Source organism: Neltuma alba, unplaced genomic scaffold (genome assembly GCF_004799145.2).
Source record: "Neltuma alba isolate B1F8T4 unplaced genomic scaffold, ASM479914v2 tig00001127_pilon, whole genome shotgun sequence".
NCBI classification, from domain to species: Eukaryota; Viridiplantae; Streptophyta; class Magnoliopsida; order Fabales; family Fabaceae; genus Neltuma; species Neltuma alba.
In genome coordinates, this window is record NW_021632343.1 from 82017 (window position 1) to 94169 (window position 12153).

The 12153-nt window shown below is 34.4% G+C and overlaps 1 protein-coding gene, 1 long non-coding RNA gene and 1 pseudogene across 2 annotated transcripts; all 3 read left to right on the forward strand.

The window, feature by feature from the left end:
- The first annotated feature begins 5 nt into the window (after positions 1–5).
- LOC114751033 (uncharacterized) lies at positions 6–944 on the forward strand. The gene is made up of 2 exons (XR_003740706.1): positions 6–357; positions 658–944. It is a non-coding gene; the product is annotated as an uncharacterized LOC114751033 (long non-coding RNA).
- Positions 945–3775: 2831 nt separating this feature from the next.
- Positions 3776–4279, forward strand: LOC114751095 (uncharacterized). Its single transcript, XM_028939770.1, has one exon. The coding sequence runs from the start codon at positions 3776–3778 to the stop codon at positions 4277–4279; it is 504 nt and encodes a 167-aa protein (XP_028795603.1).
- A 4348-nt stretch (positions 4280–8627) lies between these two features.
- Positions 8628–12016, forward strand: LOC114751106 (AP2/ERF and B3 domain-containing transcription factor RAV1-like; annotated as a pseudogene).
- The last annotated feature ends 137 nt before the right edge of the window (positions 12017–12153 follow it).

Here is a 12153-nt window from a genome sequence, read left to right on the forward strand (position 1 = left end):
CTGAGAAATACGAATCAAAGGTCACATTTGAATTTAAGTTTGGCGATTGCTTGATCAAAGAAGGAGGAGTTCGCCCAATATATGCCTCAGAATACAGAGAGTTCCTTCAACAAAAGGAATTGGAGTTGAAGTTAATAACAGGAAAAAAGAGGTGTCGGAGTATTGATGATGAGCCACAGCAACCCACTGCCACAAAGAAATGGAAGATGTCTTCAATCCTTCAACCTGTTCCCCTGAGTTCTGAGTCCAAGACATCTCATGATGTTGATGAGTTGATATTTTCTCTATCACAATTGAATTTGGAAAGCACGAAGGATAGCATTCGTCACATATAAATTATCTGTGATTCCTGTTCTGGTATTTGTATGCCTCTCTCGTTGAAATTTCATCAAGTAAGCAACTGTCTTTATCTAGTATGCAGTCATTGTGTTAGCAAAAACTATAGGGATGGTGAAAAAATGTATAAAAGTGGATATCTTCCAAATAAAATATCCGTTCTGTTTTTATGTGAAAAAGCTATTACCTTCTAATGTATTTAATTCTGTTGATATGCTTGAATCGCGTTGTTTCCTAAGTTAAGCTTTTATTTATTGTTGGCTTACTACAGTGGCCAGGTTTCTTCTCAAGCTAACATTGTTGGTATTTTCCTCGATGCAGTGTGTAGCAATAGGCAATATGCAGTTGAGTTGGATTAAAGATTGAGGGGTGCTATTTGTTACCTTGAAGCAGAGTACTAAAGTGATGCATGTATGACTTTGAGCAGATTAACTTCCTATTGGTTTTTCACCCTTGCTTCGAAAATAGTAACTATTTAGAATTACTTCTTCTAACATAACTGTGAGCAGATTTGTATTCCTTTTCTACTATGTTGTCACGGAAATGAATTGTAAACATGAGCTCAAGAACATAATGCTGATCATACCTGTGAGTTTCTTGCACTTTTACCAACTGAGACTTGTACCTCAGATTGTTCTCAGCTACTATTTCATATCTGCATATCCTCAGTGAAATTGATGATACTGTTGTTATTCATAACCTGCAGCTTTCTTGTTCAAGCAAACAATATTAGAAGAACAACTGTTCATTATCTATGAAAAGTAGAGTTTCAGAGTGATCAGATAATATTGTTTTGTTTGTTTGCTTTCTTCTTCATAGTTTCACCGCAGCTTAAACCACTATCTGGTCAGGAAGTCTTATCGGTCTCTTCCACCCCAAGCAACTAAAATTCATTCTGATTTAACAGTATCCTGTCATAGATTTTAGTTGAATTGCAATTTGTTCTTTGGTTATTGACATCTTTTTTTAAAATATTAAATGACTTCTGTACAGGATTTCTGTCACCCGAAGTGGTCCAATAACACAATAGCTCAAATACGATTTAACAAAATGCTGTGATGAAGGGGATCGGGTGTGAATGGACATCACAAAGTAAATTATAGTCAAAGCACATTGAGAAAAGACAATAATAAGGATTATTTAATCATAACGGAGGAGCACTACTGCTTCTTTATTCATCTGCCTTCTGTGTATTATTTAATAAGCGTTCATTTAATAATAAGGATTTGGAAATAATTATCGAAAAAATCGCAAAAAAAATATTGGAAAACTAAATACAAGGACCTGTTCATAAAAAGTGTTGTCAAAACCTATATTATTATTGTCAAAACTCATAATAATGTTGTTATGGGTTTTTATTTGTAATTTGTCAAATTCTATGTTTTTTTAACGATTTTTTCATACTCTTATAAACCATAACTTCCATCTCAATCGTTATTGCTCTTTGTTCCCATAAAATTAAGATCCCTTTTCTTCATTTAACTATCTTCTTTTGGTATAGCTGTCGTCTTTTATTTGGTTAGGATTTTTTTCTTTTCATTTTAAACTTTTACATATTAAATAAATCTAATTAATTACTTTCAGTTATTTTTTTTGGCCAACACCGTTGCTTTCAAATTACATCTTCTTTGGACCATTTGCTAAAGTCAACTCAATATAATCGACTTTGTCACAAACTGCTTTGTCATAGGCCTATTGACTTATTTAATAGTTTTAATGAATAAATAAAATGATGTAATTGTAACACTAATTAATCAATAATTAACGCATTTGCATACTGTTAAACACTAACGCTTGAGTAAATAAATTGATTCATTTATATGATCAATAGATGTATATTCAATACGCAGTCTATTTTGCATCTAATATTATCTGATTTCATTTTGTTTTTGTTGGCCATACTTGACTCACTCGCGTCAAAATAAGAAAGTTTGTTGTTTCTCAATTTTTAATGAAGAAATTAAAATTATCCGTAGAGAAATAATTTGCTATGAAAATGTATGTTCAGTCAATAAATCAGGTTACATTTATCGAGATTTTCTGGCCAAGTCATCCTATTTTAATTTTATTTCATCCCCTCATATATAGGGAAAGAATTTTAACTCCGAATCAAAGCGAAAGTTAAATTGAAGTCAAGATAAGTAATGGATAAAAAAATAAATAAATAGAAGTAATTTTATATAGGAAAAAGTGGGAAAAAATTCCCATTAAACATTTTATTGTTGATAATGACTTACTAAACTTTTATACAAAAAAAATGTTAAAATTTTGTAAATTTTGTACACAGATGATGCCGGTACTCTCTTATTTACATTCTTATTACTAATAAAATTTAACTATGACTAAGAAAAAGCCTAAAATAAATGGGCGTGGTTCAGAAATTGATGAAACAAAAAAAAAAGTTATAATTGTTATGAATATTATGTGGATGTCTATTTATCCCTTCCTTTTCATCTTCTTCAAGTAACTTCCACTACCTCCACCATCCATTACTCCTCTACTATCCATTCACATTCATGGGATTGATTATCCACTATTTGTCATTTAAAGACAATTGTAACCTATGTGTAAGACTATGTCTATAAATAGGGCATGTCATTTGTGTTGTAATGCAAGTGAAGAAATACAAAAAGTTCTCTCATTCTCTTGTCTTCATCTTTTTACTTTTGTGGTTTCATTTTGGTTCTATTTCATAACACGTTATCAGCACGAAATGCTCTTGTAATCGGAAGGTATTGTAGTACAGCTAATCAACTAGAAGGTAAATTTCTATATCACTTCTATAATGGTTTATTTTATAATTATTCCATCTTCTTATTCATATTGATTTGTTTCATAACTATTCTATTCTCTTAATATTAATTTTCATTTAACTTTTATATGATAGTATCATCATGTCAAATCTCACGAAACTTGAGTTTGTGGCTCTTGACATTACTGGAAAGAATTATTTATCATGGATATTAGATGCGGAAATCCATCTAAATGCCAATGGTCTAGGAGACATAATCAAGGAAGGCAACCAAGCATCCAACCAAGATAAAGCCAAAGCCATGATCTTTTTACGTCACCATTTGCATGAGGGGCTCAAGATTGAATATTTGATCATAAAAGATCCACTTGTTCTTTGGAACAATTTAAAGGAGAGGTATGACCACCAGAAAACTGTAATCCTTCCTAAAGCTTGTTATGACTGGATGCATTTACGTTTACAAGACTTTAAATATGTGATCGAATATAATTCTACAATGTTTAGAATCAGTTCTCAACTGAAATTATGTGAAGAAAAGATTACTGATGAAGATATGTTAGAAAAAACATTCTCCACATTTCATGCATCCAATGTGCTCCTGCAGCAGCAATACCGTGAGAAAGGTTTCAAAAAATATTTTGAATTAATTTCTTGTTTGCTTGTGGCTGAGCAAAATAATGAGCTTTAATGAGGAATCATGAATCCCGTCCTACTGGCTCCACTCCATTCCCAGAAGCAAATGCAGTGGCAAGTGAATCAACCGTGGCCATGGTCGTGGACGTGGACGGGGCCGTGGTCGTGGCTGTGGGCGTGGCCATGGATGTGGTCGTGGTCGTGGAGGTAGTCGTTCCCACAAAGTGGGCAAATAACAATGAGCATCACCAAAAAGAATCTAGTGGAAATAATAATCATGCTGAAAATCTTTGTTATCATTGTGGTGGCAAGAGTCATTGGTCTCGTACCTGTCGTACGCCAAAGCATTTGGTTGACCTCTACCAAGAATCGCTGAAAAATAAGAATAAGAATAAAAATAAAGGCAAAGAGCCAAAGGTGGAAACAAATTTTGTGGGAGAAAAAGGCGATTCTGATTATAGCAACATGGATGTTACTCATTTCGATGTTACTGATTTCTTTGCCAATCCTGATGGAAGAATTGATCACTTAATTGGTGATGGAAGTTTCAAAAAATGAGTCATCTTGATGTAATTGGGTTTTTATAATTAAGTATATTTTTATGTTTTGCTTATAATTGTGCTCTTTCACCTACCACAATAAATTCTGTACTTGTAAGGTTATTATCCCCAAAATAAATATAATTATGAGTTTTTATTCATGATAAAAATTATATTTTCTTTTATTAATCATGTTTCCTTTTTAATCTTTTTCCTCTTTTTTTTCCATGAAAAATGACTATTATTGACATCAATAATGAAGATTTGTGTCTCGTTGATAGTGCAACAACTCACACAATACTCAGAAATGAGAAATATTTCTCTTCTCTGGTAATGCGAGAAACCAATGTTCAGACTATATTTGGAAGTATAAACCTCATTGAAGGCTCTAGAACAGCTAATGTATTGCTACCTGAAGGAACAAAATTACATATTGATAATGCATTTTACCCTACCAAGTCTAATAGAAATTTATTGAGTTTCAAGGATATCCGCAGAAATGGATATCATGTTGAAACAATAAATGAAGGAAATCAAGAATACTTGGTTATCACAAACTTAATTTCCGATAAGAAATGCATTCTAGAAAAATTACATGCCTTTTCTTCAGGCTTGTACTACACACGTATTAACACAATTGAAACACATGCTATTGTAAACCAGAAGTTTACAAGTGAGAATAAATTTAACATTTGGCATGACCAGTTAGGCCATCCCAGGACTATTATGATACGAAAAATAATTGAGAATTCATATGGACTTTCACTGAAAAGTCAACAGATTCCACAATCACATGTTTTCTCATGTGCTGCATATTCTAAAGGAAAGTTAATCATTTGACCATCATCAGGAAAAATAGAAAGTGAGTCTCTCACATTTCTAAAACGTATACAAGGGGATATTTGTGGGCTGATACACCCACCATGTGGACCATTTAGATATTTCATGGTTTTAATTATCCTCTCGTAACCTAGCATTTGCAAGGTTGCTTACTCAACTAATTAGATTAAGAGCACATTTTCCTGATTATCTAATTAAAAGAATACGTTTGGATAATGTTGGTGAATTTACTTCGCAAGCTTTCAATGAGTATTGTATGTCTCTTAGAATTGATGTTGAACATCCTGTAACACATATTCATACACAAAATGGACTTGCAGAATCATTAATTAAACGACTACAATTAATTGCAAGACCATTACTGATGAGATCAAATCTCCCAAATTCTGCTTGGGGACATGCAATTTTGCATGCAGCAACATTAATTCGTATCAGGCCAACAAGTTATCTCAAGTCCTCCCCTTTACAATTGGTTTTTGGTCAGGAATCTAATATCTCCCATCTAAGAATTTTTGGAAGTGCAGTATATGTTCCTATTACTCCACCACAACGTACTAAGATGGGTCCCCAAAGAAGGATGGGAATATATGTTGGATATGAATATCCTTCTATAATAAAATATCTAGAACCATCAATAGGAGATTTATTTATAGCTCGATTTGCCGATTGTCATTTTGATGAATCAAAATTTCCAACATTAGGGGGAGAAAAGAAGTAGTTGGAAAAAGAGATTAGTTGGAAGGAACTTTCATTATCTCAACTTGATCCTCGTACAAAACAATGTGAACTAGAAGTTTAAAAGATAATTTATTTACAAAGGTTGGCTAATCAGTTGCCAGACGCATTTACTGACCCAAAGAAAGTAACCAAATCACATGTTCCAGCTGCTAATGCTCCTATCAAAATTGATGTCCCTGTTGGACAACCTGCTATTGTAAATGAATCTAAAGCACGCATGAAGCGTGACAGGCTCATTGGTTCCAAAGATAAAAATCCTCGAAAGAAAAAAAGAGCTAAAAATGTAGATGGCTGATTTGAACCTTTTTAGTCGCCTTGGGTTAAATCAAAAATAAAACCAAATTATGCAGTAAAGCACAACTCGGGTCGAGTCTCTTGAGGAGCTTTTTTATTAATTCTTTAGTTAACTAAGTGACAAAGAATTGAAAGGAGGGGTTGAAAAAGGATTTTTCAATTAATAAAACTGATTAAGAGAGTAAGAAATAAATCTAAACTACTTTTTTTTTGGTATTTTTAAGAAAGAATGAAAAATGCAAATTTGAATTGTAAGAAATCAATAACAAGAATGCTCTTGAGGAATGAATCAATGACTATCCTAGCTTGTTTAATGATATGGGAGTAACTTAAGTGGTTAAGATTGGTTTATATAAGTTATTCCTTTTAAATTAATACTCAACTAGAACATTAATTACTTGTTAAATTCACTTCAAGCATAATTTTTATACAACTCGCATAAAAATCATACTAACAATGACTTAACAAAGGCATAAACATAAATATATGTATAACCCAAGTACTCAAACTTATAAATACCAATCCAAATCTTAGCAATTCCAATCCAAACCAAGAATTACAACTAGCAATTCTTAGCTTTAAACCAAATATAACAAACTTCAAACTAGAAATCATCAACAAAATAGTCTAAACTAAGGACTAGAATTAAACTCCTCTTTGTAGCTCCCAAACTCAAGTCATTGAATTCAATCCCAAAGAGCACAGCGAACTCAGCCTCTCATAGTCTTGAACCAAGCTACAACTCGTGCCAAAGATTTAGTAGTCATGGAGGATAGATGGAGGAGAAGAATATGGAAGATTATAAAGAGTGCAGCTGCCACGTTCTTGACCGAAAAGAATAGGTGAAGACTGGAGGTGGAGAATTGCAGTGTGCGGCGGCGTGATATTGCGTGCGACTATGAAGGAACTCCCGGTGTGTGAGTGCGAGTCGGCCATATATATAGGAAAGGAGTGGGGGGGTGGCGGCGTGGTCTATGGAATTGAATAAATAGATTTGGAAGCTATGTATGCGTGTGGTGCAATAGGCGTTGGCGGCATGATTGTGTGTATATATCCTCCGTCTTGCAATTGATGGATTTAATATATAACCTAATATCTTTCCAAAATCCATGCCTTCCCTCTCTTCCGTCCCTTTCTTTCCTTTCTTTCCTTCTTCTTTTTTTTTTTTTAATTCTTTTCCTTTTGTTTCAACTTTCCTTTTATGTTTATTTCCTTTTCTGAGACCTGCAAAAGATAAATTGAGATACTATCATAAAGTCCAAAATCAATTATTTAAAAAGAGATAAAATATGATAAGATTTTCTTTTAAATTTCTAATTTTGCGCCACCAATATTTAATTCAAAATATCTAAAATCAATGCAAATTATTCCACTTTAATTGATAAATATCCCCAAAAAGACATTAAATAATATATTAAAATAGGGATTTATCAATGGCCAAGTCGAGGATAATCAAGAAAGAATTGCAATTCAAGAGGAGTCATTAGATAATGCTAATGTCTCAATTCCAAAAGAAACTCAGCTACCTGAATGTGCAAAATGATGAGATCTCAATAAATTATGTTATGAATGGAATACGATAGGATCAAAATGAAGTCAATGTTGACGATATTTTTGCATATAATATAGCGCTTGATATGATGAATGATGATGAGGATCATGAACCAAAGTCTATTAGTGAATGTAAATAAAGAAAAGATTGGCCAAAATGAAAAGATGCAATTGAGGCTGAATTGAATTTACTGGAAAAGCGAAAAGTGTTTGGACCTGTAGTCCATACACCTGCAGATGTAAAACCAATAGGATACAAATGGGTTTTTGTGTGAAAAAGAAATGAAAATGGTGAAATTGTAAGACATAAGGCACGGCTTGTTGTCCAAGGATTTACATAAAGACCTGGTATCGATTTTGAAGAAACATACTCACCAGTGGTGGATGCAACTACTTTTCGATATTTAATTAGTCTGGCAGTAAAAGAAGGACTCGATTTGCGTCTGATGAATGTTGTTACAGCCTATTTATACAGCTCACTTGACAATGATATTTATATGAAACTCCCTGAAGGATTCAAGTTGCCAGAAGCATACAATTCAAGTTCTCGAGAGCGATACTCAATTAAGTTAAATAAATCTCTGTATGGATTGAAGCAATCAAGGCGTATGTGGTATAACCGTTTAAGTAAATATCTGTTGGATGAGGGATACAAGAATGATCCAATTTGCCCATGTATTTTTATGAAAAGATCTGGAAATGAGTTTGCGATAATTGCGATTTGTGTTGATGACATAAATATTATTGGAACTCCTAAAGAGCTTGCAAAAGCTATGGGTTGCTTAAAGAAAGAATTTGAAATGAAGGACTTGGGAAGAACAAAATTTTGTCTTGGATTGCAAATTGAATATTCAAGAAATGGGATCTTTTTGTATCAAGAAACCTATACAAGAAAGGTCTTAAAGCATTTTTATATGGATAAATCACATTTGTTATGTACTCCGATGGTTGTAAGGTCTTTGGAGAAAGATAAAGATCCTTTTAGACCTCAAGAAAATGATGAAGAACTACTTGGTTCAGAAGTACCATACCTTAGTACAATTGGTGCACTCATGTATCTTGCTAGTCACATACGACCTGATATATCATTTACTGTTAACCTACTAGCAAGATATAGCTCGTCACCAACACGAAGACATTGGAATGGAGTTAAACACGTTCTTCGTTACCTTAGGGGTACTATGGACATGGGGTTATTTACTCAAATGTACCCAAGACTAACCTCATTGGTTATGCAGATGCTGGATTCTTGTCTGATCCACATGTCGGTAGATCACAAACAGGCTATTTATTCACATATGGTGGTATAGCCATTTCATGACGTTCTATGAAACAAACCATATCAGCCACATCATCTAATCATGCAGAAATTCTTGCAATACATGAAGCAAGTAGAGAATATGTATGGTTAAGATCGATAATACATCACATATGAACCACTTGTGGCTTGTCTTCCAGCAAAATGATCCCGACAATTCTGTATGAAGATAATATTGCATGTATTGCGCAACTAAAGGAAGGGTACATCAAAGGAGATAGAACAAAACATATTTCACCAAAATTCTTCTTCACTCATGATCTTCAAAAGGATGGTGAAATCGACGTCTGATAAACCCGTTCCAAGGAAAATCTGGCAGATTTGTTCACCAAGTCACTTCCTTGTACAATATTTGAAAAGCTTGTTCATGATATCGGATGCCATAGACTCAGAGATATCAACTGATATTACCAAGAGGGGGAGTTTAACACATGCTGTACTCTTTTTCCTTGACTATGGTTTTTTATCCCATTGGGTTTTTCCTAGTAAGGTTTTTAATGAGGCAGCACTGAATAGCATATCAATGAATGTGTACTCTTTTTCTTCTCTAGGTTTTTATCCCACAAGGTTTTTCCTAGTTGAAGTTTTTTAACGAGGTACATATTTGTATAATGGACATCCAAGGGGGAGTGTTATGAATATTATGTGGATGTCCATTTATCCCTTCCTCTTCATCTTCTCCAAGTAACTTCCACTACCTCTACCATCCATTACTCCTCCACTATCCATTCACATTCATGGGATTGATTATCCACTATTTGTCATTTAAGGACAATTGTAACCTATGTGTAAGACTATGCCTATAAATAGGGCATGTCATTTGTGTTGTAATGCAAGTGAAGAAATACAAAAAGTTCTCTCATTCTCTTGTCTTCATCTTTCTACTTTTGTGATTTCATTTTGGTTCTATTTCATAACAATAATATTATATTATGCTATATATGATCCTTGATATAAGAGTTCCTTTGACTTTTATTTTCATCTTAAATATAAGATTTCAATTTATTTTATTTTATCTTTTATATTTATTTATTTTCTTTCAACATAGTCCTTATAATAATAATAATGGTAATTCTAAATATTTACTTATTATAAATAATTAACTTAATTAATTTTTTTAATTTATTTAAATTAATGAATTAATTTTTATATTGAGAATTAGAAATACTACTTAAAAAAAGAAAAAAGGCAACGACTTTTGTTGTTTGTTCCACTTGTCTATTTTATTGTTTTAATGATTGCAATTGGACATGGATGTTTCTTTGGCCAAAAAAACAAAAATTGGACATGGATGTGTTTCACCCCGCTAACAGGAGAGTGAATTATTGGGGGTGTTTGGATGAGGCCAAACCATAGTCTGGAGAATAGCTTCTGGAGAATAGATTCTGGAGAGAATAGATTTTGAAAGAATAGATTTTCTGAAAAAGTGATGCTGATAAAGTGAGAGTGTTTGGATAGTTGTTGTCAGAAGTGCTTTTTGATATGTAGAAATTACTAAAAAGGACATAAGTTTAGATGATAATTACATATAAGATATATTTCACAATATATGTTTATTTGAAGTAATAAATTTGTTAATAATATATATTTTGACAACATAATAAATAAGACATAAATAATAAAAAAATAATGTGTATATATATTAATAAAATAATTAAATATGTTTTTAGGAAAATGATTTATTTTGCCAAAAAAAAATTATTATTTCTTAAAGATTTTAAAGATGAAATCCCATAATTTTTTTCTTTTGCATAAGAACCTTCTTGTTCAAACTGAATGAAACCAGGATCAGAAATGGATGTTGATCTAATAAATGAAACCAATAGATATTTTTAAACCATAGTTGGACTTATCCCCTCATAATTTTAATACTCTCCTTTTCATTTCATTTTATCCCCAATATTATATATTACAGTCCCCCCCCCCACACCTTCTTCCCTATATATATATATATTCCTTCCTCTTCTTCTATTCCTACACTTCTCTCTCCTCTTCAGTGCTCCTCTAGTCCAAAATATCATATACCTTCTTCCTTCTCTCTCTCTCTTCCTCTCCTTCTTTTGCTTTCCTCACACATACCATAGATAAGAAGCAAACATAGATGCAAGTAGTTGCGTAGATGAAAGCACGACGAGTGATTCGGTGTCCATATCGCTTTCTTCGGACATAACTACTGTATCGCTGCTCAACGTCACGCCTCACAAGTCATCGCCAAATAGTCTCTGCCGGGTTGGCAGCGGCGCCAGCACTGTTTTGGACTCCGATGGCAGCGTTATTGAGGCTGAGTCTAGGAAACTGCCGTCGTCCAAATACAAGGGAGTGGTGCCGCAACCCAATGGACGATGGGGGGCCCAGATATACGAGAAGCACCAGCGTGTTTGGCTGGGTACGTTCAACGAGGAAGATGAGGTTGCCAGAGCCTACAACATCACTGCCCAAAGGTTCCGCGGCAAGGATGCCGTCACCAACTTCAAGCCCCTCAACGGCAACAGCTTTGACGATGCGTCGGACGACGATACCGAGACGGCCTTCCTCAACTCTCATTCCAAAGCCAAGATCGTGGACATGCTGAGGAAGCACACCTACAATGATGAACTCGAGCAGAGCAAGCGCAACTGAGGTTTGGCCAGGGGAAGCAACGGGAAGTCATGGAAGGACGGCGGCACAGTGTCATGCTTTGAGAGGACGCAGAAAGCGCGTGAGCAGCTGTTCGAGAAAATCGTCAAGCCAAGCGACGTGGGAAAGCTGAATTGATTGGTGATACCCAAGCAGCACGCGGAGAAGAACTTCTTGTTGCAAAGGTAACTGCAAGAAAGGTGAATCGTGCGAGTTTGCTCATAGAGTGATTGAATGCTGGCTTCACCCTCTCGTTACAGAACCCAGTTCTGCAAGGATGGAACAAATTGTTGCAGCCGAGTGTGCTTTGCTGCCGAGAGCGAAGGACCGAAGAGCGAAGGACAGAGGTGTGAAGGACCAAAGAGCTCTGTTTTCTTCAAAGCGAAGCACCGAGAGTGAAGGACCTCTGTTGCGTAGGATTGAGGAAGAGTGAAGGAATGGCAAATAATTGACACTGCTCTCTGTAATATTTCTTGGGCCCACTATCAGCGATAAGCCAGAATAAGCCAGAAGCAGCTCCGGAGAGCTTTATCCGA